The sequence below is a fragment of the Alosa alosa genome, chromosome 1 (genome assembly GCF_017589495.1).
Source record: "Alosa alosa isolate M-15738 ecotype Scorff River chromosome 1, AALO_Geno_1.1, whole genome shotgun sequence".
Classification (NCBI taxonomy): Eukaryota; Metazoa; Chordata; class Actinopteri; order Clupeiformes; family Clupeidae; genus Alosa; species Alosa alosa.
Genome location: NC_063189.1, coordinates 25,175,809 through 25,197,715, shown reverse-complemented (window position 1 = coordinate 25,197,715; position 21,907 = coordinate 25,175,809). Strand labels below are relative to the sequence as shown.

The 21,907-nt window shown below is 42.7% G+C and overlaps 3 protein-coding genes across 4 annotated transcripts; 2 read left to right on the top strand and 1 right to left on the bottom strand.

The window, feature by feature from the left end:
* Nucleotides 1-5,167: 5,167 nt before the first annotated feature.
* On the top strand, nt 5,168-7,994 carry scg2b (secretogranin II b). The gene is made up of 2 exons (XM_048252604.1): nt 5,168-5,280; nt 5,866-7,994. The coding sequence occupies exon 2, from the start codon at nt 5,871-5,873 to the stop codon at nt 7,572-7,574; it is 1,704 nt and encodes a 567-aa protein (XP_048108561.1). The 5' UTR covers nt 5,168-5,280; nt 5,866-5,870; the 3' UTR covers nt 7,575-7,994.
* A 314-nt stretch (nt 7,995-8,308) lies between these two features.
* Nucleotides 8,309-14,642, bottom strand: ap1s3b (adaptor related protein complex 1 subunit sigma 3b). Its single transcript, XM_048252640.1, has 5 exons — nt 14,525-14,642; nt 12,437-12,615; nt 11,396-11,504; nt 10,878-11,015; nt 8,309-8,906 (listed from the first exon to the last, which is right to left on the bottom strand). The coding sequence occupies exons 1-5, from the start codon at nt 14,525-14,527 to the stop codon at nt 8,871-8,873; spliced, it is 465 nt and encodes a 154-aa protein (XP_048108597.1). The 5' UTR covers nt 14,528-14,642; the 3' UTR covers nt 8,309-8,870.
* Nucleotides 14,643-15,390: 748 nt separating this feature from the next.
* On the top strand, nt 15,391-21,710 carry LOC125300590 (dehydrogenase/reductase SDR family member 12-like). Of its 2 annotated transcripts, none has more exons than XM_048252627.1 (10): nt 15,391-15,474; nt 16,155-16,288; nt 16,838-16,920; nt 17,013-17,108; nt 17,807-17,888; nt 18,059-18,120; nt 19,014-19,118; nt 19,234-19,324; nt 19,728-19,865; nt 20,829-21,710. In XM_048252627.1, the coding sequence occupies exons 1-10, from the start codon at nt 15,419-15,421 to the stop codon at nt 21,017-21,019; spliced, it is 1,038 nt and encodes a 345-aa protein (XP_048108584.1). In that variant the 5' UTR covers nt 15,391-15,418; the 3' UTR covers nt 21,020-21,710. The 2 variants fall into 2 exon arrangements, with proteins under 2 accessions (XP_048108584.1, XP_048108574.1); XM_048252617.1 differs by having other exon boundaries at nt 16,835-16,920.
* The last annotated feature ends 197 nt before the right edge of the window (nt 21,711-21,907 follow it).

The following is a 21,907-nucleotide window of genomic DNA, read 5'->3' as shown; positions in this document are numbered from 1 at the left end:
ACAGAGAGAGAGAGAGAGAGAGAGACTTTAAGAGCAGGCGTGTGGCTGTAGACCACAAAATAATTGCAGTGTGGAAATCGAAGTCACTGACAAGCGTGTCTCCATATTTGTTCTCTCTAATGAGAGTCCTAATGTGCTGGGGAATCTCCTGAGTGAGATGTCATGTCTCCACTCCTCTCCTCTCCTCCTCCTCTCCTCTCCTCCTCCTCCTCCTTGTGGAGGAGGCCTAAACGTCAGCACACGCTAACTGGAGACAGAGACAGAGGGAGGGGTGGCAGAGATAAAGAAAAGGAAAGAGTTCTACACATGTAGAAAGACAGAGAGAGAGGGGGTGTAGAAGGGGAAAAGAGAGAGGAGAGAGCAAGAGAGAAAGAGGCGGCTAGCCACACATAGCTGCACTATTAGCAGCCTGCTTCTCATTAGGTAGACACCTGTGACAGCTCTGATCACCTCCCCTTCCAGAGAGGGGGGTGGGGGGGATCACCATGGTGACGACGGTGGAAAAAGATGCCGCACCATGACAACAGCGAGCTGGCTCTCTGGAGTGTGGCAGAGCTGCAGTGAGTGAGTCAGTTGTGGGCTGTTCAAAAGTGTGTTAAATACAAACTCTGTGTGTGTGTGTGTGTGTGTGTGTGTGTGTGTGTGTGTGTGTGTGTGTGTGTGTGTGTGTGTGTGTGTGTGTGTGTGTGTTGTGAGAGGATGAGTACGTAGGTTAAAGCCCTCTGGAGGAATGTGTGTGGGGGTCCACTGACGCTGAGAGTGTGTCATCCTCTCCTCTGCTGAATGTGTGTGAGCTGGCCTCTCTCCCCTCCCCCCTCCGTGAGTCAGGCCTGCAGGGTCCTTAAGACAGACTGGTTAAGAGCAGACCCTGAGGTCCAACATCCAAGAGGATAATTGGGTAGAGGTCCATGTCGGAGGACACTTCACAAAGACCAGCACTCAATCACAGCACTCAACCTCCCACTCCACCGCACTAATAACAACTATTATATCCTTACTCTCTCCGACACACACACACACACAACACACACACACATACATATTTTCTTCTGTTACCTTGTTTGTTTATCTATCTATCTATCTATCTATCAGTCTCACTCTGATCATCTTTATTTCCATCTCTCTCCCACCCACATGCCAGTCAGAGACGACATGCTGAAGGGCAAACTCCTGACTGAGTGATGCGTCTGGCCAGCCAGGCTGTTCACAGTTTTTCGCTTTGGTGCATTTCTCAGATCAGAACTGAAATTCTTAAAAATACTAGTCCAATCTCCACATCATCTAATCACTTGTGTACATCATAAAAACAATCTCCTTATTTTTTTTAACAAACAGCAATTGATTTTGTGCATCCTTGCAATTGATTGTGTATAATTGTCTCCTGTTTTTTACATCAATTGCTCATGGCATTTTGACCATCTTGTTCATAATAGTGACACATGAACTTGCAATTCTTATGACACTGACATGTTTATTGGCTTAAATATTTGCTTTTGAGAAATATGACAGCATTTAAGCATGTCACAAGCTATTACAGGTAATTCACTGTGATGCTCTTGGCACAAACTGTTTTGAGAAATGCAGTTACTGTGGTGTAAATGTTGAGAATGGTTTGAGAAATGCACCAAAGGTGACAGAAAAACTGTAACAGCACAGCCTCATCACATACAGAGGAACAAGGAAGGAACGAAAAGCAAGAACGCCAGAATGACGACACGAAAAGGAAGGAAAGAAAGAAAGAGATGGATGAGAAGCTGTAATGGAACAGTGAGGGTTGGCAGGGTGTAGAGGCGGTGCCTCAACTTCATGCCCAGGAAGCACTCTCTTCATTAAGCACTCATTTGCATAAACATACACACACACACAAACACACACTGACACGGTGCCAGCCGTTTCTGCTTCTCCAGTGATCCACGGCTGTTGCGGAAGCGTACAAAGCTGAACTCCTCCCGGGATAATTGATGTTTTTTGGAGGAGTATAATCAAATCAGCTCGTCCCCACAACCAGGCCAAGCATGTAATCTGGCCTGTCAAGCTGTCCAATGTCTACAGAGAGGAGAAGAGGCAGCTGATGGATGAGAGTAATGCTTTGCATTTTTGTTATTCTGGGCGGCTCAGACTCATTATCGTTCCACATCCACTGGCTGCCCACGGTGCTGCCAAAACACACACCCACGGCTGCCCGGCCATAGACGCACACCGCTCAAATGAAACAGTACGGCTACGTAATTATGTTAGTACACAGGCCATTGTAACAGCCAGAGAAAACAAACAATAAGAGGATCAGTGCCAAGTTGCACAGAAACATCACTTATTTTGTTGCCACCATTAATTGCACATCCATAAGTATCTTCCTGCACCCTGGACGAGCTGTGACAGCCAGCTCCATCTGCCGAGCCGCTCCGCTCCACGTCAAGAGCCTCCGCCCACACGCTGTGTCCCACCAAGCACATCTGTTACAGTCAACAAACACATCACACCAACCAACTCCCTCAGCCAGCCAGCCAACCCCCAGCAGTGGGGGGATATTTTTAGCATACGCGTGAGAGTGAGAGAGAGAGAGAGAGAGAGAGAGAGAGAGAGAGAGAGAGAGGGGGAAGAGGGAGACAGAGAGTGAGAGAGAGAAAGAGAGAGAGAGACAGAGGCAGTCTTCATTTCTGTCTGTCAGGGAGTATCCACCATGGAGCACCATCAGCATCACCCTGTTGAAGGAGGACTCTGTGACAAACAAAGCACAGATCTGCAGGGCCAAGTGTGGGCCAGGTGTGGGCCGGAACTGATCTGGGATCAGAACAAATCTGGCCGCTGCTGCTGCTGCTGCTGTGTTGTGCAGAGCAACGAGAGATGCTGTTAACTTGGGGGCGTATATGGATGTGGTTTTATTTCTCATAGCAGTGGTGCATGTCTATTCATCCAGTTTTCCTCAAATACTTGCCATCATTTGTTAATGTAGATTTATAGGCACAGCAGAGTAAAGGTAACAAATGATATCAGTTGATTTCATTTCATATACTTCATCCCATTTTGAGTTCTGTATGTGTGTGTGTGTGTGTGTGTGTGTGTGTGTGTGTGTGTGTGTGTGTGTGTGTGTGTGTGTGTGTGTGTGTGTGTGTGTGTGTGCTGGTGTATGTGTATGGCATCTGCTATTACATCTGCAGACGTCACTTGCTTAATCAATAAAATTGATTCTAGAATTGTATGTTGAACCAACTGAGAAGGTTTTGTGGTGATACATTCTATTTCTGTCTCTCAGACATATGAGGTAGAAAACAGTGAGCTGTTTTGCTGATGTCATCGTCTGTGGCCAGTCAAGACAGGGAACAGATATTTTTATGAATGAAGTGAACAAGTCCGCGTGTGTACGTGTATCAGCAAAAGGTAATGAGTGGAACTGGCAGGCAGTGACAGAGTGAGTGAATGTGTGTGTGTGTGTGTGTGTGTGTGTGAGATACTGTATATACAGAAAGAGAGAAAGAGAGAGAGACAGAGAGAAAGAACAAGTAATTGTGAAAGAAGGAAAGAGAGGGGCAGAAAGGAGAGAGGAAGAGAGCAAGACAGAGAGGATAAAGAGCGGAAGAGGGAAAGCTCCTTTAAAATCCACAGTTCCATCCCTCTTTCTACACACACACACACACACACACACACACACACACACACACACACACACACACACACACACACACACACACACACACACACACACACACACACACACACACACACACACACACACACACACACACACACACCACACACACACACACACCCACCACACACACACCACACACACACACACACACACACACACACACACACACACACACGCTGCACACACACACACACATGCACACACACACACGCACACACACACCTACACGTGATCAATGTGCTCACGTCAACACGCTCTCCTTTCCATGCCTGCCTCCCCACAGTCCTGTCAGCTGACTGTTCTCCTCACCACATCAAAAGTCCACCAACACCAGGCACATCAGTTTAGACCACTGTAACCACTGTCTGATGCCCAATGGATGAGTTATTCTGGCACATGAAGGCGAGAGATGCTGTTCATGCACAGTACAAAAGATCAAGGAGCAAAAGGTTTAAACTGAAATACTATATATAAATACAGTGAGCAGCTGTATCTTGGACTGCCTGACTTCTGTTGGACCTTGTTGTTATGAATAGCATCAAAGGAGACTGATGCTAGAAGACCTAGGAGGTGATATCCTCTGATTGTCTCTCAGTGGTCTGGACAATTTAATACTCAAAGCAAAACAGTTGTGGAAATGCTGTCTGTCTCAGCCTAAAGACGAATTAGCAAGGGCTTAGGTCACTTTTAATTAATTAATATTACATCAATTATTAACAAGATTATTAATCACGGTAGGACTATCTTAAAACAAGGCTTTTGGAAGAGTCATAGAGGGAGCAAGGATAATCCAAACTCTCAGCGGCGCTAAGAAACAGATCGATGACGGCGTTGTGAGATTCCCTGGAGGGGACTTGAGAACCGTGGCCATCACAAGGGCGTTTATCAATGGCATCTCTCTGCAGAGGAAAGATCTGCGACAGCGATTCAGTCCCACTGTGCGGATTTAGCGTGTGAGTCATCGCCGGCGGTTTTAACTCTATAGTACCCGCGGGCCATGGTGATTGTGGTTTTGCTGTAAGATAGTACGTATCTGTGTATGATATGTATTTATATGTAATGTATGAATGAAATTCAAAATGATAGCTTGATTTAGCCAAACTCCTTGATTTATCAGACTCCTTGCAAGAAACACAGCATGGAGCTCTCCGAAACACAACGTAGACAAGGCTACCCACACTCGGTGGACACCAGACCCAATAAAAATAGAAACCTAAACTAAGGCATAACAATATGGGGGGAAAACAAACATTACTTCCAATGGAGCAAGTCAACTAGGCTACAACATTCACGGACATGCACTGAAATCTAATTTAAATGTCGTGTAGCAAAATAAGGTCCAACATTTGTAGGCCACATGGATAACGGATGTAGACTATAGACCACCCAGACAAGTGGAACAGTTCAAATAAGATTGGTTTTCCTTTTCGTGACCTATCACAGGCATAAATCATTAATATGGATATGCAAGCGCCGGTTATTGCGTGTGTTTCGGTGACGCACGAGTCAGGTGTTGCCTCATATAGCGGAGGGAGCTGTCCGGGTGCTGAAACCAAACAGCAGCGCGTTCGCATAGAAAGAGGAGATGCTATACATGTTTACGACTGTCATCTGAGCTATTTTGCAAAAAGGTAAAGAGCTTTTTGACTGTCACTAGTCAAACCAATGCACGACAACACTCGTAATATTCTTATAGCTTTGTATTTTGTTACATTGTCTAGATGTGTTGCTTAAATGGGGGTTATTCCTGGTATTCACTGAAATCGTTTCAGAGGGTTAGCTACTCGTTACACCGATGGCTATCGTTGTTTACCTGATTGATGATTTACGAGAGATACGAGCTACAACATATATTTTTTATAACATGGCAGCTTTGTGCCTTTTGGTTAGATTTCAAATGGGTTCAATCAAAGCTGATAGCCACAAGTGAAAAGGTTACCTTGACAACGAGTGGTGACTCACTCGATGGTGTAGGCTAGTCGCTTAAAAAGGTGTTATAACAAAGCCCAACCCCGAATTGATCCAGGACTAGACGCTTAACGTTGCGCCTTTTTGACTTGGTAACTGATTGTCCATCACAACTATCTTTCTAAAAATAAATGCTGTAGATGGGGAATGTATTGTGACTGGATCTAAAAAGTTGTTGCAGTGCATGCTTTATGAGAGTGTTTCTGCTGTTTGACACTAATTGTGGTTATGTCTTCCATTCTTTTCAGGCACTATGCTGCGGTTACCCCCTAAGCTTTCCATAGGAGGAGTGGTTGTTTTGCTCGCACTCCTCCATGCTTGTGCGGTGCAGGGTGCGTCCGTCCGGCATCACCGGCTTAGAGGAGGCGAACAGGGCGCCTACTTTGCTCCAAGCTCCAATATGGTTAAAGCCCTGGAGTACATAGAGAGTCTGAAAGGACGGACAGATGGGCTGGAGAGCCCTACCGCTAACTACGATGAGGTAGACAAGTTCCGCTTCCTGGTGCAGCTTGCTTCTCTTCAGGATGAGAGCGCGCCAGAGCGCGGGGATGACGGCTGGCTGGAAAGCAAAGCTCCGCAGTTGGTGAAAGCGCTGCTGCGAGCGATGGACCAGGCAGGGGGAAACACCGAAACTGCTCCGCCTCAGGCGAGTCGCCCGTCTAAAAACAGACAAAACTCAGATGGTCCTGGGGACTACGGCGGCATGGTGAAACCACACAAAAAGTATCCGCTGATGTTCGAGGATGATGAGAATGTTAGAGCTAGTACCTTCAAACGCGCAACAGAAGACCTGGAGGAACAGTATACCCCCCAAAGTCTTGCCAACATGCGTTCTATCTTCGAGGAGCTTGGAAAACTGTCATCTAAAGACCAGAAACGTGACGACCAGAAGTTCTACAGTAATGACGACGAGGACGAGGATGATGATGACATGTACAGGGTTAGAAATCTTGCGTACGAGGATGTGGCCGGTGGCGAAGACTGGGTGCCGATGGAGGAACAGGTAGAGACGGAAGAGGTGGTCAAGGGCAGCCACGAGGAATTTGACCGCGGTTTAGGAGACAGCGCAGAGGACGTGGAGACCCTTGAGCGACGTGCAAGTCAAGATCCTGACGATGATACGAAGCTTGTGGATTATTACTTCTTAAAAGTCTTGGAAATGACCGACCAAGAACAAAAGCGGGACAGAACCGCGGCTCAAGACAGCAAAAAGAGATTTATTCGACCATCTCTCATCGACCCGCAGGCCATCAACAGGCTGAAAGCGATCTCACTGAAAACGCAGGTCCCGCCCGATGAGCTCATTGAGATGCTGATAACGGGCGAAATCAGAAAACAAGAGCGCCCAGTGGTAGGAGTGGAGAGAAAAACGATGCCTCGCTACAAAGGTAGATTCCCCAAATATTACAATAGACGCCTGCCTGACAAATTCCCTAACTACATCTCACCTGATTTCACAGCTGAGGACATTCTTAATCTCTTAGATAGCCTTGGCAGTCAGAAAACACATTACTCTAAACAAAGACCCTACAAGACCACTGTATCAAGATTTGTCACACCAAGTGGTCATCGTGGGAGCTTGATTATGTCAGAGATGAATAAAGCCCTCAACAAAAGAAATGACGATTACGACGACACAGTGGACGAAGATGAGTTGGCGACGTTTCTTGCTGCAAAAGTACTGACCGAGTACCCCGACACAGAGAATTCCAAACGCTCTCTCCATCCTGAAGTTCAAGAGCAATTTCCATATGAATTGTATGAAGAGGCAATGAAGGACTATTTTGACCAGGTAGACACTGGTAAAAGTGCGCCGGTGAAACGAGATATTGAGGCTAAAGAAGAACCAGAGCCTAAAAAGCTGAACAACGATTCTGCCCTGGAGCCAATAGCTCAACACACGCCGGAGCCAGTTCAGGAGAAGGAACACCGTGCAAAAATAGTGTCAGGAATGTAGACGAGAGAAAGAAGCTGACAGCAACGAATTTGTCCACTGGAGCAGATAGTTAATGTTTCATCACAGAAAAATAACCAGTCTGGTGGAAGTGGTATAGTTTTACATGGAATTTTAAAATATATCTATTGTAAATACAACATAATCCAGTGTCAGAATAAAATGTATCCTATTTTGTCGTGGTCTCTGGATTTGTGGTTTTTATTGTTATAATATCTTCAGCCGAACAAAGAGAATATCCCTCTATTCATACTCTTAATAATACTCTGACTGGCTTGCTGCAATCCTTTCCAATGAAAATTGGCCTCTCTATTTCAATATTAGAATAGATAGGTTGGTGTCCTAGTCATTTTTAAACCATTTTTGTACGTGTTCGAAGATGTGCAAAGACTTAAAGACAAATAAAGCATTACCATTATTTTCTTCTTGTTGTGTTGTGTTAAATTATTGCACATGTTCACCGTCTGAAATGTTGATTCTGTACTAAGAACAAATGTACCATTCTCTGGATAATGTGTCAAAATGTTACTTCCCTTGTGAAAAGTCTCATTCATTTGTTGTCATAACTATTTGTTCACAATAATGGTTAAATAAAAGTGTGGTCCCACACATAATATGAGAAAGGGGGGCAGCTCAAATGGACTCTAGCATGGAAACCCATATATCTTGAGGGAAGAGAAAACTTTTGTGGTGCAAGATAATTTCTTTAACATGTGAATAAAACATCCACCACACAATTTATCAAAATATGTTTTTATTATACAGTGTCCATGAAAAAAAATCTCTTGTGCTGTAAAATACAGAATTTATGACCATCCACAAAATGAACAAAACAAAAACAATTACAACCAACTAGTCCCTGAGGCACTAGAATGACTCTATAAAATCTGAATATTTAGCATAAAGTGACATAAACATACATAAAAAGGCACTTGTAATAATCTGACATTAATTTAAATAGATGATTGTCATAATAAAACATCATTTTTATAGGAGTAGTAATTATTACATACAGTTAGCTATGATTGTCATCATCATCATGCAATTTTAACTGGCATAACTCTTGGTATCAGTGTCATTGTATGGCTAGTGTCCATATAAATCCCTTTGAAATGAGGAAAGTTGAGCGGATGTATAGAGTGAAGTTATGAGCGACCTACGACTACCTCTTTGGGAACATGGAGAGTCGAGCACATTGTTACACAGAGAAAAGGCAGTGGCGTGTCGAAGGTCAAAGACACACCTGTGCGCATGCTCCATTCACTTCCTGGCTTCATTTCTTCCCCTTTCTCCTGTGCTCTAGAAAGCAGGCTTGCTCATGTACTCCTCCATTGTCTGAAAAGCCAGAGACAAAAATAAAAACACAAAATGCCATGTGTAATCCACTACAAACAGCACCCTCAGTCCAACACATCACACCAGAATACGCGGGGCTTCATGCTCATAGGGTTGAAATGATCTTGGGAGGTGAGAGACGAGACGCTCAGATTGACACTATTGATCTCATCATGCACTGCACTTGTCACGACATGAGTATCCCCACGAGTGGCCTGCCAGCTAACACACAATCTTTTCTTGGGGGGGGGGGGGTCTAACAGCTGGGAGGTCTTCTACCGCTTCTACCGCACGAGTCATTTGCAAAATAACTGCCGTCCTCTTTAGCCCAGAACTGGCGCCTATCCTCTTTATTACCTACCAAGCCTAATTGGCCTGGTCTGCGGTCATCTCAGTGCCTGCAGTTCTACACATGGACAGGGACTAAGAGCTGTGGTTGGAGAAACAGTGTGGTCAGGCTCCAGATGAGGGATTCTGGACATGTTTTGTTTTGCAAGCATATTGCTATGAAATGCAGCCCAAGGGGGATGTGGACATAGACATTTCAGGAAATGACCAGAAAGCATGAGTAACTATCAAACAACACAGAGGAGCACTTTCTTGTGAGTCACAAAGCCACTGAAAACTTAATTTAAAGTCTGGATCATAACAGCTCAATGCTCTTAAATTTGCAAACATACTCATGTGTCTCCACCAGATATCCAAACGGTTTCCGGAATGCATGTTCAGGTGTAACCATTTCAGTAAATTTGTGGTTTTTATTGTTATAATAAGTTCAGCCAAACAAAGAGAATATCCCCCTATTCATACTCTTAATAATACTCTGACTGGCTTGCTGCAATCCTTTCCAATTAAAAATTGGCCTCTCTATTTCAACATTAGAATAGATAGGTTGGTGTCCTAGTCATTTTTAAACCATTTTTGTACGTGTTCGAAGATGTGCAAAGACTTAAAGACAAATAAAGAATTACCATTATTTTCTTCTTGTTGTGTTGTGTTAAATTATTGCACATGTTCACCGTCTGAATTGTTGATTCTGTACTAAGAACAAATGTACCATTCTCTGGATAATGTGTCAAAATGTTACTTCCCTTGTGAAAAGTCTATCAAACAACACAGAGGAGCACTTTCTTGTGAGTCACAAAGCCACTGAAAACTTAATTTAAAGTCTGGATCATAACAGCTCAATGCTCTTAAATTTGCAAACATACTCATGTGTCTCCAGATATCCAAACGGTTTCCGGAATGCATGTTCAGGTGTAACCATGAGTGAAAACTCCTTATTTTTAACTCCCTCTGCAATGTTTCTGACAGAGCAGGAAGTATGTGGCTGTGGAAATGTACCATCTCAGCCTGTGCACCACATCTGTTTGTTGCCATAACTGAATTTAGCTCTCAGATGCTCCTGCCCTCCAGAGTCTGTGATACCAACATCTCGGCAACTAACTATTGGAAACAGAACCCTCTGTTATAACACTAACAGAGACGCATAATACACACATTGTGGCTACATGACTACATCCTCTTGTCATGACTCTCACCATCTAACAAAGAAACATGGCAATTATTGCTAAGTGTCATGCCAAGTTGTTGTTCACAGTTTTGTGATATGGCATAATGTGACAGATGTTATTTTGATGGTTATGTCATCCAAAATGTAAAAACTAAAATAACGACAATATCAGATAATGGCAACCTAACACTGTCATCTCACAGGACATAGATATGGCTTAAAAACAGGAAATGACAGCTTCCATGACATGTTCATCGCAAGGTTTTATCACTCTTCAGATAGGTCAAGTGGTCCAATTTGATTTTTGTCATGAGCACACTCATCTATTTGATCTCCTGTCATTCTCTGTGTGGTGCACTATACACTCAGCACTGATAAGAAAATTCCACTTGAATGGATTTATGTGGATTACTGTGGACACTCAGGGATCTGTGCCACTGCCAGCCCATAATATTTACCTCCTGCAGCATGTCTGAGGCCTCTATTGCCCTAGCGACGGACGACTTTGATGTCTCCAGTATCTCCCCGCCCATCATGAATTCATCCAGAATGAAGTAGGCCTTCTCAAAGTTAAAAATGATGTCCAATTCACACACCTAAAGAATGAGGGCATTTAAAGACAGATATAAAAGACTGTCACAGTCCTCTTTATGTGCCATTTACTGTAGCCATATAACCAAGGAACTTGTCAAATAAACCAATGGAGTTGGCAATGTGCTTATAGGAAAGTACATGCACTACAATGTAATAAAGAGGTAAGGTTAACTGTAGTCTTAACTGTAATCATTCATTAACATACAATGCACACACCACAACAGACAGAGAGAGTGAGAGAGACAGAGAGAGAGAGAGAGGGAGAGAGAGAGAGTGACAGAGAGAGAGAGAGAGAGAGAGAGAGAGACAGAGAGATAGAGAGACAGAGAGATAGAGAGAAAGAGAGAGAGAAACAGAGAAAGAGAGAGAGAGAATCCCTTACATTGCCAAAGTATTTATCAAGCAGCTCCACATATCGATGTAAAACCTCCAGGGCCAACAACTCATTGTCCTGATCTTCAAGGCCACAGCAGAAATAAAGACTGGCATACCTGGATGCAAAAACAGACACACACAGGCAGGCATACACACACACACATATGAGCACACACACACACACACACATATGAGCACACACACACACACATCACTAGGATTGAAAGACGGGGGCGGGGGCTTAGCCCCGAGAGTTGTAGGTAATGCGTGCACCGAAACATTTTCATCACACCTTTAAAGCGCTTCAATGTATATATACTGGTACAATAGCATTAACAGGGACACCATGCCATTAGTTTTCATTCTCACAATATTGCTGATCATTTTAATGCTGATTATTACTACAGTTTGCGGTGACTGATATTGTATGTTGCCAGTGGCGCCCCCCAGAAAATGGAGTGTCCAGGGTGTCCAGATGAGGCCATTGCTGTCGTCACCCCCCATGTCATGCATGAACTGTTGTGTATTTACATTAGGTATTTAAATTAATAGTAAACACTGTAAAATGTAACCTAATCGGTCGTTTGAGAGTTAGGGTTAGGGTTTTCAGTTTTTTATTAAGCTCTTATCTTGATCATTGTGGGCCATCTATGAAAAGTTTGATTCCAAAATCCTATCCTCCATTGTAATGCATTTTTAGAAATGAGCATGTAGTGAGAGCAGGCTAAAGGGAGTGTGTGCTGAGTGTGTGGGCAGCAGGGTGCACGTGGTCTTTACTGGACATCTGAGCAGGATTTACAGTGTGTTTGTCAGAGAGTGGACAGCATTACATAACAGGGGCCATCAGTCCCAGGGACAGATGGGACCAATGAGCTGGGATGGGAACAGGAGACAGATCCAAGAGAGAGATGCACATAGATAGCAAGATACAGAGACAGAAGAGAGTGAGTGGAAAGAATAAGTTGAACCTGATCCTTTTGGCAACTTAACAAGGAGAGGCGGCCATTTTATTATCCCTCCCTCCTTCGCCTGCTCACCCTATCCTCACCTCTTGTAGACGATCTTGAGGTCCCTCCAGGAGAGGAAGTTGCTGGTGCGGGGCTTGCGGGCGAGCACCAGCATAGTCATATCGCGCATCACCTTCTTCTTCTCGCGCTCGGTGATGGGTGCGTACCACTTCTGTAGACGCACCTTCCCCTGCCGGCTGAACAGCAACAGGAAACGCATCTGCAGCGCAGGGAACAGGGGTGGGGTCACAGAGAGGATGCGTGGGGAGGGACATCAAAGGACAGAGACAGGGATGAAGGGAGGAGATGACGAGATGTGCAGAGAGAGGGTGACCAGGAAGAGAGAAAAAAGAGATGAGATGAGAGGGGAGGGGGAAAACATGGAACAGATAAAGAAGGGCAATTATGTGGAAAGGTCAACATCGATTTTCCTAATTTTATCAGCAAATCTTAACATAACATCAGAGGTGAAAAAGGTAGGAGCGATGGTATTAGAGCAGGGGCATGCACGAAAACAGTGTCATGATGAGCCTCAGAAGGAGAGCTAGCAAAATACTTAAGGAAAGTGCATCTTCTACAGGCTTATGAGCGATGTATTACAGCTCTTGGTTGTGATGCTGGACTTCACAATGCTATACAACTTCATTAATTAACTTTTCTACAGAGCATCCTGAAACAAAACCCAATATTAAGAATCAGCTAATCTCATTAACTTCAAACTCCACGCAAGTTACTCGGACAACAAACCCCCACCTTTATCTGACACAAGCTCAGAGAAACAAGGGTTGGCAAGGCTGTAGAACATCGCCACAGCCGGTACTACCACGGCTGAGTCACACACACACACACACACACACACACACACACACACACACACACACACACACACACACAATAAAAAGCTCCCCTTTATTAGCTTTCCTCAGAGGGGTCAGCGGAGCACCACTTGCTATTGACAGAAGGAATTAAACAATAACCTCTCAGAAGCCCAGGCATACAGAGCACGGAGGAGCGAGGAAGTGTGGAACATTGCCTTGTTATTGTGCTAGCCTCTCACAAACAATAACACAATTCTGTGGAGCGTGTGAGCCATTTCATGGGCCTTTTATTTTATTCTGTCATTTGCAGGATGTTTGCTCGTGGTTCTGTGGGCTGCAGATCTACTGCCTGGCCTTATTGGCTTGGCTCTTGTGGCGTAAAACAAGGCTGAAAATGACCAGGAGGACAAATAAGACCAGGATGACTCAGAGAAGGGGAGAGCTTGGAGATAGACACGAGAGGCAGCTGGCCTCAAAAAAGCCCACTCCAGCTTCTGACAATAGTGTGGGGATTTAATATGTGGATATTATCACAACTGTATCTTCCTCCAATTGTTGAATTGAAGACTGGAAGTACACACTTTCTGGAAAAGCATGGGTGTGTGTGAGCTGCTGTCAGTTGTGTAAAAGTTTCCAATGCAGTTAGTCTAACGTTATTTCATAATTAAATACTCTTTCACAATTTCAGTTCACAGTTTCACAATTATTACAGTCACTACGCAATATATCTGAAGTATAGGCTTGTCAGTAGGCTATTATATAACAACTGTAGGCTACTGTATATGCAACCAAAAATGACTTATTTTGGGCAAAGAGGAGTTGTTATAAAGATGTTGGGAAAAGACAATATAATGGCTTTGTTTCAGAAAAGTACAGTACAGAAAATATCGGCAATGGTAGGCTACATATCATTACTTGCAAAGCTGATGTTTAATGGCGACAATGGCGAGTTTGAATAGAACCAATGACGGAACCTGTTCCGCCAGATAACAATGGGCAAGTGCTAAGGAACTAGTAGCACACACCTTATTTCACTTCTGAAAATGTTAATACCCTTAGAAATAGCCTATGGGAATAAAATGATAAGATGGGGCAAGCTGCCATACATCCTGAAATTAGAACCCGAGTGCGCGCAACTGTGATCGCAACGAAATAAATGGCATTAAAATGGCAGAATGAAACATTGAGTAAATGATGTGGCAACAACAGGTGCAGCAACTTCTAGCGATACCGGTGTGACTGTTACCCAGTTTACCCAGACTTCGCATGACAATGTCGTGTTTTTCACAATGTGATCTAGGGCCTACTTACCATATTGAAACAAGCGAATGTCCACAAGTGATCCCCAAAACAACCACGATCAATTTAACACTTTTTTTCACGCACTGCTGGACACTGTAAGGGCGCACTCACATAGTTGTCTTTCCCAGAATCCTTCGAAACAGAAAGTCACGCAAGCCCTCCCCCCACTGTAAATTCTAGCAGCATTGCCTACGTCATCTCTTCTCAAATATGCGATTGGTCAGGGCCCTACACCTGCTGCAAAACAAGGTGTGGCGTACACCTCAGCCCTCTCAAGGAAGGAACATCTGCTGCCCTCTAAGTTTGCCATTTATACGTTTCCAAGGATGGTTTCCTGAGACACGACCAAAACACACACCATTTGGGAAAATAATGCTTTGGTAATTGCTTTCACGCCAATAGCCTAAACTGAGACGCTCAAGGATGCTCAACATAAATGTATAGGCTAGGCCTGGTCTAGGCTCATTGATAATTAATAAATAAATAAAGATAAATCCCAATGAATTGGTGTAGTTATGGTGCACTATTTATGCTTTGTTCTGTCAGCTCACTTTCTTCACAGACGCTCAGAAATAACGGACAAATGGAAACTGAAAGGTTTAAGATTGATGGGCCGAGTCCTTCCGCCGCTCATTTTTAATAACGTAACCATAGTTAAGGTAGGCTATGCCAAATAGCCTAGAAAATACTCTAACCGTAGGATCAGACCATATACTGTTAAAAATAACTTTAGACACGCAATATAGTATTACTTTCATATTTGCAATGGCCGAGTCTAGTGCATGCAGCTTAGTCACACGCCAGTAGAGGGTATCAGAGCGTTAAAACGTGGCTGGCTTTAGGGGCACCAAAGCTGTCAATCGGGTAGGCTGACTGATAGAAGTCTCCAAACGCGCAGCAATCATGTCTAAGTATCGGAATATTGTGTGGTTTCTAAAAGCAATGCAAGAATACACAAGGTAAAGTACATGTATTTTGGTCTATGTTCGGCGTTGTTCTTGTTCTTCTTGCATTCTCTTCTTAAAAAACATGTAAAGTTTGTCTGAGTGCTTGACTCAAATTAAATGACTTGTTAATTCCTTGTTTATTAGGTTGTTAACAACCAACAACACATAGGAATTCACATGTTTTGTACTTGATCTGTGTTTTTTAAAGCTACTTGGTGGTGCAGTTTTGACATAAATGTGACAGATAGAGATTTTTTCAGAGACATTTTCAGCCCACAATTAGAACGTTTTCCCCACTCCAAAAAGTTGCCTATTTTTGAAATTAGATACAATCTTTATCAGACTTTATCAGTGTTTAATGTCACCACAGCACAGAGCATTGTTATCTCTCCCTGCCCTTATGCCACCCTCCAAACATCACTACACAAAGGCTTTGTTGACAGCTGTTTTGGTCAGCATAGCGCCTGGTCATTTATTGTTGGATGGGCTGACAATTGGTCATTGAAAGCAATATGTTGACCTCTCCATCGCAATTGTCAAATACCTGACCTCAGAAACACAGGAAACTGGAATTATGCAATTGTTGAATGCCTTTGAAATACAATGTGTGTTTTTTGTATGTTTATTTATGTCACCAATAGCAGTAACTGGTATACTGCTGTTTGGTTAATTGTTAATTTTGGTTGACACAGGGGAGGATATGAAACAGCCTCCAAGCACTTTGTGGTAAAAGACCTCAGTGCAGACCTGGGCGGACGATCCTTCATGATTACAGGAGCCAACAGTGGAATTGGGAAGGCAACTGCAATGGCCATAGCAAAGAAGGGTTAGTTAGCATGCCTAGAGCTGCCTGGGAGAGTGCCTCTGTTGGAAATGGATAATGAGAGATAATTGCACAGGACAGGGTGTTCAATTCTTTGTGCTAGTGGTTAGGATGCCTCACTCAAGGGCCAGCTTTGTCTCTTACCATATGTATATGTAGGATTGCCTACACATGAAGAGATAAAGCAATACTAATCGTAATAATTTGTTAGTATTACTAATTTGCTTTTGCAGGCTTAACATTTTTTTAAAAATGGTTTACTGTTAATTTGAGCTATTCTAATGTACGTATGCTGTATGTTGCTTTGGACAAAAGTGTCTGCTAAATTCCATAACCATAACCATATGCCCATACATACTGTAAACATGCAGATGTTCTCTCTTATCAGTGATATCATAATATGGCATTAGCATATATATTAAGGAAAGAGTCAGATTATTTTGTCTATACCTGAAACAAAGAGTGTCATTGCTGTACTCATTTTGAATCCCAGGTCTTTCACTGTTTTTGACATCTGAGTGTGGACAGATGTTTGGTTTTTCCTCTGAGTAGGTGGGACGGTGCACATGGTGTGCAGAAACAAGGAGAGAGCTGAGTCTGCCAGAGAGGACATTGTGAAGGAGTCCGGCAACAACGTAAGTCTCTGTCTTTGACCTGATCAGCTTCTGTCTGTCTGGAAACATGCTTAAAGGCTGCTTATTTAGCTCATGGTGTTCTCTTGCGGCAGAATGTACACGTCCACATTTTGGACCTGTCAGAGTCACGCAAGGTCTGGGAATTCACAGAGGACTTCAAGAGTAAACATTCATCCCTGAATGTTCTGGTATTTTTTTTTATACACAGGAATAGATGTTAAATGCATTGTATGTATGTAGTACCACTGGTTAGAGATTATAGATAATGGGCAAACCTCTCACTATCACAAGCATGTTCTCATGCCCAATAAGTCTAAGCAGACTTCTAACACTGCAAGGTGTACACTGTTAGACTTAACGGTAACCCCCAGTTACTTACCACAAAATGGCCAGTAAAATACCATAACATTATTATGCAGTAACACTACTGTACTTTGCATTGCATTATGGGCATTTTGATGACGTTTCATGTCATCTGTATACTACAACCATCATACTGATACTTATCAATACTTAACAACAACAGGGCTTTTGTGAGCATTTCACTGTCAAGTGGGCACCTGTTGTGGGAGTGGGAGTGTTTTGTTGAATTTGGCCCTTGACAGCTCCAAAAGGTAACATAGAACCACTCCCATCATACAGTACATACACAGAATGGTTTAGGACCCCTGAGACAACAGCCAATATCATTGGAATTGACAAGATTTCACATCAAGACCTCAATGTCTAAACATTACTGGATCTAAACATCAATCTCATCATACTATGGCATGCCACAGACTTTTAAATGATTTTAAACAATATATTGCCAGTCTTCAAAATGCTACATTAGCACTGTACATATGACCATTTGCTTATCTATTTCCCTCTTTATCGGCTGTAACAGATCAACAATGCAGGGAGCATGGTGAACATACGAGAGGTGAATTTCGAAGGTTTTGAGAAAAATTTTGCCATCAACACCTTGGGTAAGAGGCCCTAGTCATCTGCTGAAGAGATACTTCGCCACTGATCTGTCCACATTTTATGGACTTCAGACAGTTTTTTGCCAGACAGAGTTTTCCATCCTCTCAACATTCAGCATCCTCTTTGCTCCTTCTCTCTCTCTCTCTCTCTCTCTCTCTCTCTCTCTCTCTAGGAGTGTATATCCTGACCAAGGGTCTGATACCTCTTCTGGAAAAGAGCAGTGAACCTAGAGTAGTGAGTTCACAAATACCAATTCCAAGAACACACTCACATCTTTCAAATATGCACATCTTTATGGACAATTCTTTCTGTACCAACAGTCCATTCATCCATCTTGCTTTTTTCCATATTGAGTTACTTTTGCATTTGCTTTATTGACAGGGGAGACATCTAAACAGTCCATACAAAATGACTAGGGCATCAAACCAAATAAAAAAAGAAAGCACAGAGATATTGATAAACAGTATACTCGCATTGGGCCTTTGGTATTAGATCATTGCAGCTTTTTATTTCCAGTAATGGTAGCTCCATTTGGCACTTTTGAGCAATTGGGAGGAGTTGGTATGCAGCTCATAAAATGTGGCAATTTGTCTCCATTTTCGAAGGCTGGTATGCTGCTCTAGGGAACACATTCATAATTAAATTCATACATTCATGTAGCTAAAAAAAAACCTAAACTATGCAAAGCTATGAATTTCTTCGGTGTCAGGATGCATTCAGGAAGCCAGTTGCGGACAGCCAGGGAGCTGTTATGAGACTGTAAGGCTGGTCTAGTGATGAACACTGGTGAACACTTGCTGGTGATTAAGACCATCTGCATCATTTTTAATTTGTTGTTCTGCCCCCCCCACACCCCGTGTGTGTGTGTGTGTGTGTGTGTGTGTGTGTGTGTGTGTGTGTGTGTGTGTGTCTTATTGCATTTATGACTGTAGCTGAGCTCAGTCATACTTTTTGTGATCTTCCTAGAGGTAGTGGTAGACCAAGGAACATATCTGCCCCTGATCCACAGATCTGTTGTACAGTTTAGAAAATCCCATATCCTCGTCGTCCAGGCAGGCAGACAGGTAGGTATGTGATCTTCTCAAATCATGAATCTTGATGTAAATGTCTGTGTACTGTGCTCCCAGATCACCGTGTCTTCTGGAGGGATGCTGGTTCAGAAACTTCGCATCATAGACCTGCAGACTGAAAAAAGGCCCTTCGACAGCACCATGGTCTATGCACAGAATAAGGTATTACGGCTCAACACAACGTCATAATGTTCCCAGGAACAGTGGATAGGAATGTGCTACAGACATGCATTGTTTTGTTCTGCTAATGTTCAGCTGTGTTGTATTGTTACCATAGAGACAGCAGGTGGTTATGACAGAGGAATGGGCTCAGGCGTATCCCAAGATTCACTTCTCTGTCATGCACCCGGGATGGGCAGATACCCCAGGTATGCATAACATCCTGTATACTGTCATATTGTGACATATCACTAAAATGAATGCATTTAAAAAAAAACGTTTAAAAAAAACATCTTAATGTCGTCTCAAGAGATGAACAGGTACTCCAATCGCCAAAGGTATCCAATGAAGACTTAAACCCAGATGTATAACATAATCAGCCGATTTTCAGATGATCAGAAGGTTATCTTACATGGATTCATGCCTATTCATGAAATCAAAAAGCAGCATTTATTTGAGATTCTTTAAGTGCATCAAGCATTAATGTATTCAATGTCATATTCTCATAAATAGCTACATTGTTCTTAACTTGTGTCAGTTATTTACCTTTATGCATGGCATCATACATGATGAAGGATTCTCTGATTGCTTGATTGGGCCTCTGTTTGGCAGCGGTCGCCAAGGCCATACCCGACTTCTATGAGAGGCTGCGGAGTCGGCTGCGGAGTCCTGAGCAGGGTGCTGACACGGTCATCTGGCTGGCCATCTCCCCAGCAGCAGCTCGGATGCCCAGCGGCAAGTTCTTCCAGGGTGGGTGTGGCCTGACACCTGGACAGGCTAATGTGGCTGATGTGCTTTGATATCTCTGTGAGATGTTAGAGATGACCAGTTCTGTTATAGGCAAAATTATTTCACTGTTTACTTTATATATTGACTTATACTAACATTAAAGGCCCTTTAAATATATCGCCAAATATTTATATCTCTATAGATCCTTTTAATCTGTTTTTAGACCCTTTTAATCCTAGAGGATTTCTGGTAGAAATGTTGAAAACCAATGCAGATACTTTGACAAGAAAATGAATCGGACTTTAGCATAATTCTCTACTAAATGTCAACTTTAATCATTCTCTACTAAATGTCAACTTTTTAAAATTACTTTTGTTTGTCCCCAATTACCATTAGCTCAGTGTTGTTTTCTGTGCCACCGGAATTAGAATATCATTCAAATTAGTATGCTTGTGCTTTGCAAGTACAACTTTGTAAGAAAAACTGCAAGCAAGTTAATTAATGAATAATAATGATAGATAGATACTTTATTGATCCCTAGGGGAAATTCAATGAATGAATAATAAGCAGCAGTGCCTATTAGTTTGCTGAATGTTTTCTTTTCCCATCATCATGGATATTTGAAAATGGATATTTCCATTTCTTCATAACTTGATTACATCAGTAACAATGATGTAACTATTACATATAGATCTATACTAAATCTAGGTCACTAGTAACACTAATGTAACTAGTAATAATGGTAGTAGTAGATGGTGGTCAGTGAGTTTCCCCCTTCACTGTAAAGCGTTTTGGATGCATTGAACAGCAGCACTACATGTAATGTGGTGTTGTCGTATAAAGTACACTGTAACACTAAGGCAGTTTAGTGATATACTCAGTAACACCACTGGTAACATAACACAGTGCTTTAAAACACTGTTCAGAGGTATGTGGGACAGATGACTAGCCCTTGTGTTATCTTACATGTATCTCTGTCTGCAGATAGAAAGATGGTTCCTGTGCACCTGCCTCTGGCCTGGACTCGTTACTCCCGTGAGAAAGCCCGGGCCCTTATGGTCCGTCTGGAGGCCCTCGCCAAGAGGGCCCAGCCAAGCGCCGGGCGCTCACAGCTCAACTGCCCCATAGTGGACATCTCAGGAGGTCCTCAGGACTGCATCAAAAAGGCTGCCTAAGATTTACATGCTAACGTGCCCTTGAGAAAACTACCAGAGTACAGACCAAGGCTAAGAGAGGCCATGAATTTGCTATTGTTCAGTAAGGTATGATTGCAATGTCTGAATTTGACCCTACTACTATTCAGTAAGTTATATGATTGCACTTGAGAAACTGGACAAATCGCAAGAACATCCCACTGATGCTGCTAATATAGGTTACTAAAAAACCCTCAAGAATAAAAATTATTCACTCACCTGCATGCATGGAGAGAATTCTGAGTCATTCAAGTGCAAAATCACTTGAGTCATTCAAGTGCAACTCTTTTACCATTATCAAATTTAGCAATAGGCTTCCGTTCATCTCCTCAGGCTTATAACTTAGCAGTGACCCTGGACACACTTTCCGACTGACTGACTGACTCATGTAAGTGCATATAACTCACCCAGCAAATTACTCTGGCTGTTCACTGCAAAATAAACACCTGTACACTCCATCTCATGTGGTTCTGGAGTGACCTTCACTATGGGGTGGTATACTACACAACAGATATTATTATTATATATATATATATTTTACTAAAAGAACAAATGGATAGGGTCAATGTGAGTTTTTGTTGCATATTGTCCACTTCACAGCAGATACATTTCATGAGGCTTTTTTTTTTTTTTTAGAAAATATTAAAATTTATCACACAAGCTCAATTAGTGTGTACTTCTATTGTCAGTTTCCAATGTCCTCAATATTGTACACAAATGTAAAATACATTGACAATGCGAGTTTCATCTAAACTTCATCTACAGACCACAATAATGACTGGAGAGTATGACAGCCCCTTCAATCACTGCAGGTTGTTATTGGTAGGAGCTTACTGGTAACATTTATCTGTCCAAATGTGCCTGTGCCAT

Bases quoted from the DNA above. Each gene is read 5' to 3' on its own strand.
- scg2b (XM_048252604.1), top strand. From the start codon at position 5,871: ATGCTGCGGTTACCCCCTAAGCTTTCCATAGGAGGAGTGGTTGTTTTG.
- ap1s3b (XM_048252640.1), bottom strand. The intron at 11,505-12,436 runs GTGAGGATAGGG...TTTTGCATCCAG, and splicing joins CTCAAGATCGTCTACAAGAG to GTATGCCAGTCTTTATTTCT. The intron at 11,016-11,395 runs GTAAGGGATTCT...CTCATTCTTTAG, and splicing joins TTGATAAATACTTTGGCAAT to GTGTGTGAATTGGACATCAT.
- LOC125300590 (XM_048252617.1), top strand. From the start codon at position 15,419: ATGTCTAAGTATCGGAATATTGTGTGGTTTCTAAAAGCAATGCAAGAA. The intron at 16,289-16,834 runs GTTAGTTAGCAT...TTTTCCTCTGAG, and splicing joins AATGGCCATAGCAAAGAAGG to TAGGTGGGACGGTGCACATG. The intron at 19,119-19,233 runs GTATTACGGCTC...TTGTTACCATAG, and splicing joins TGGTCTATGCACAGAATAAG to AGACAGCAGGTGGTTATGAC.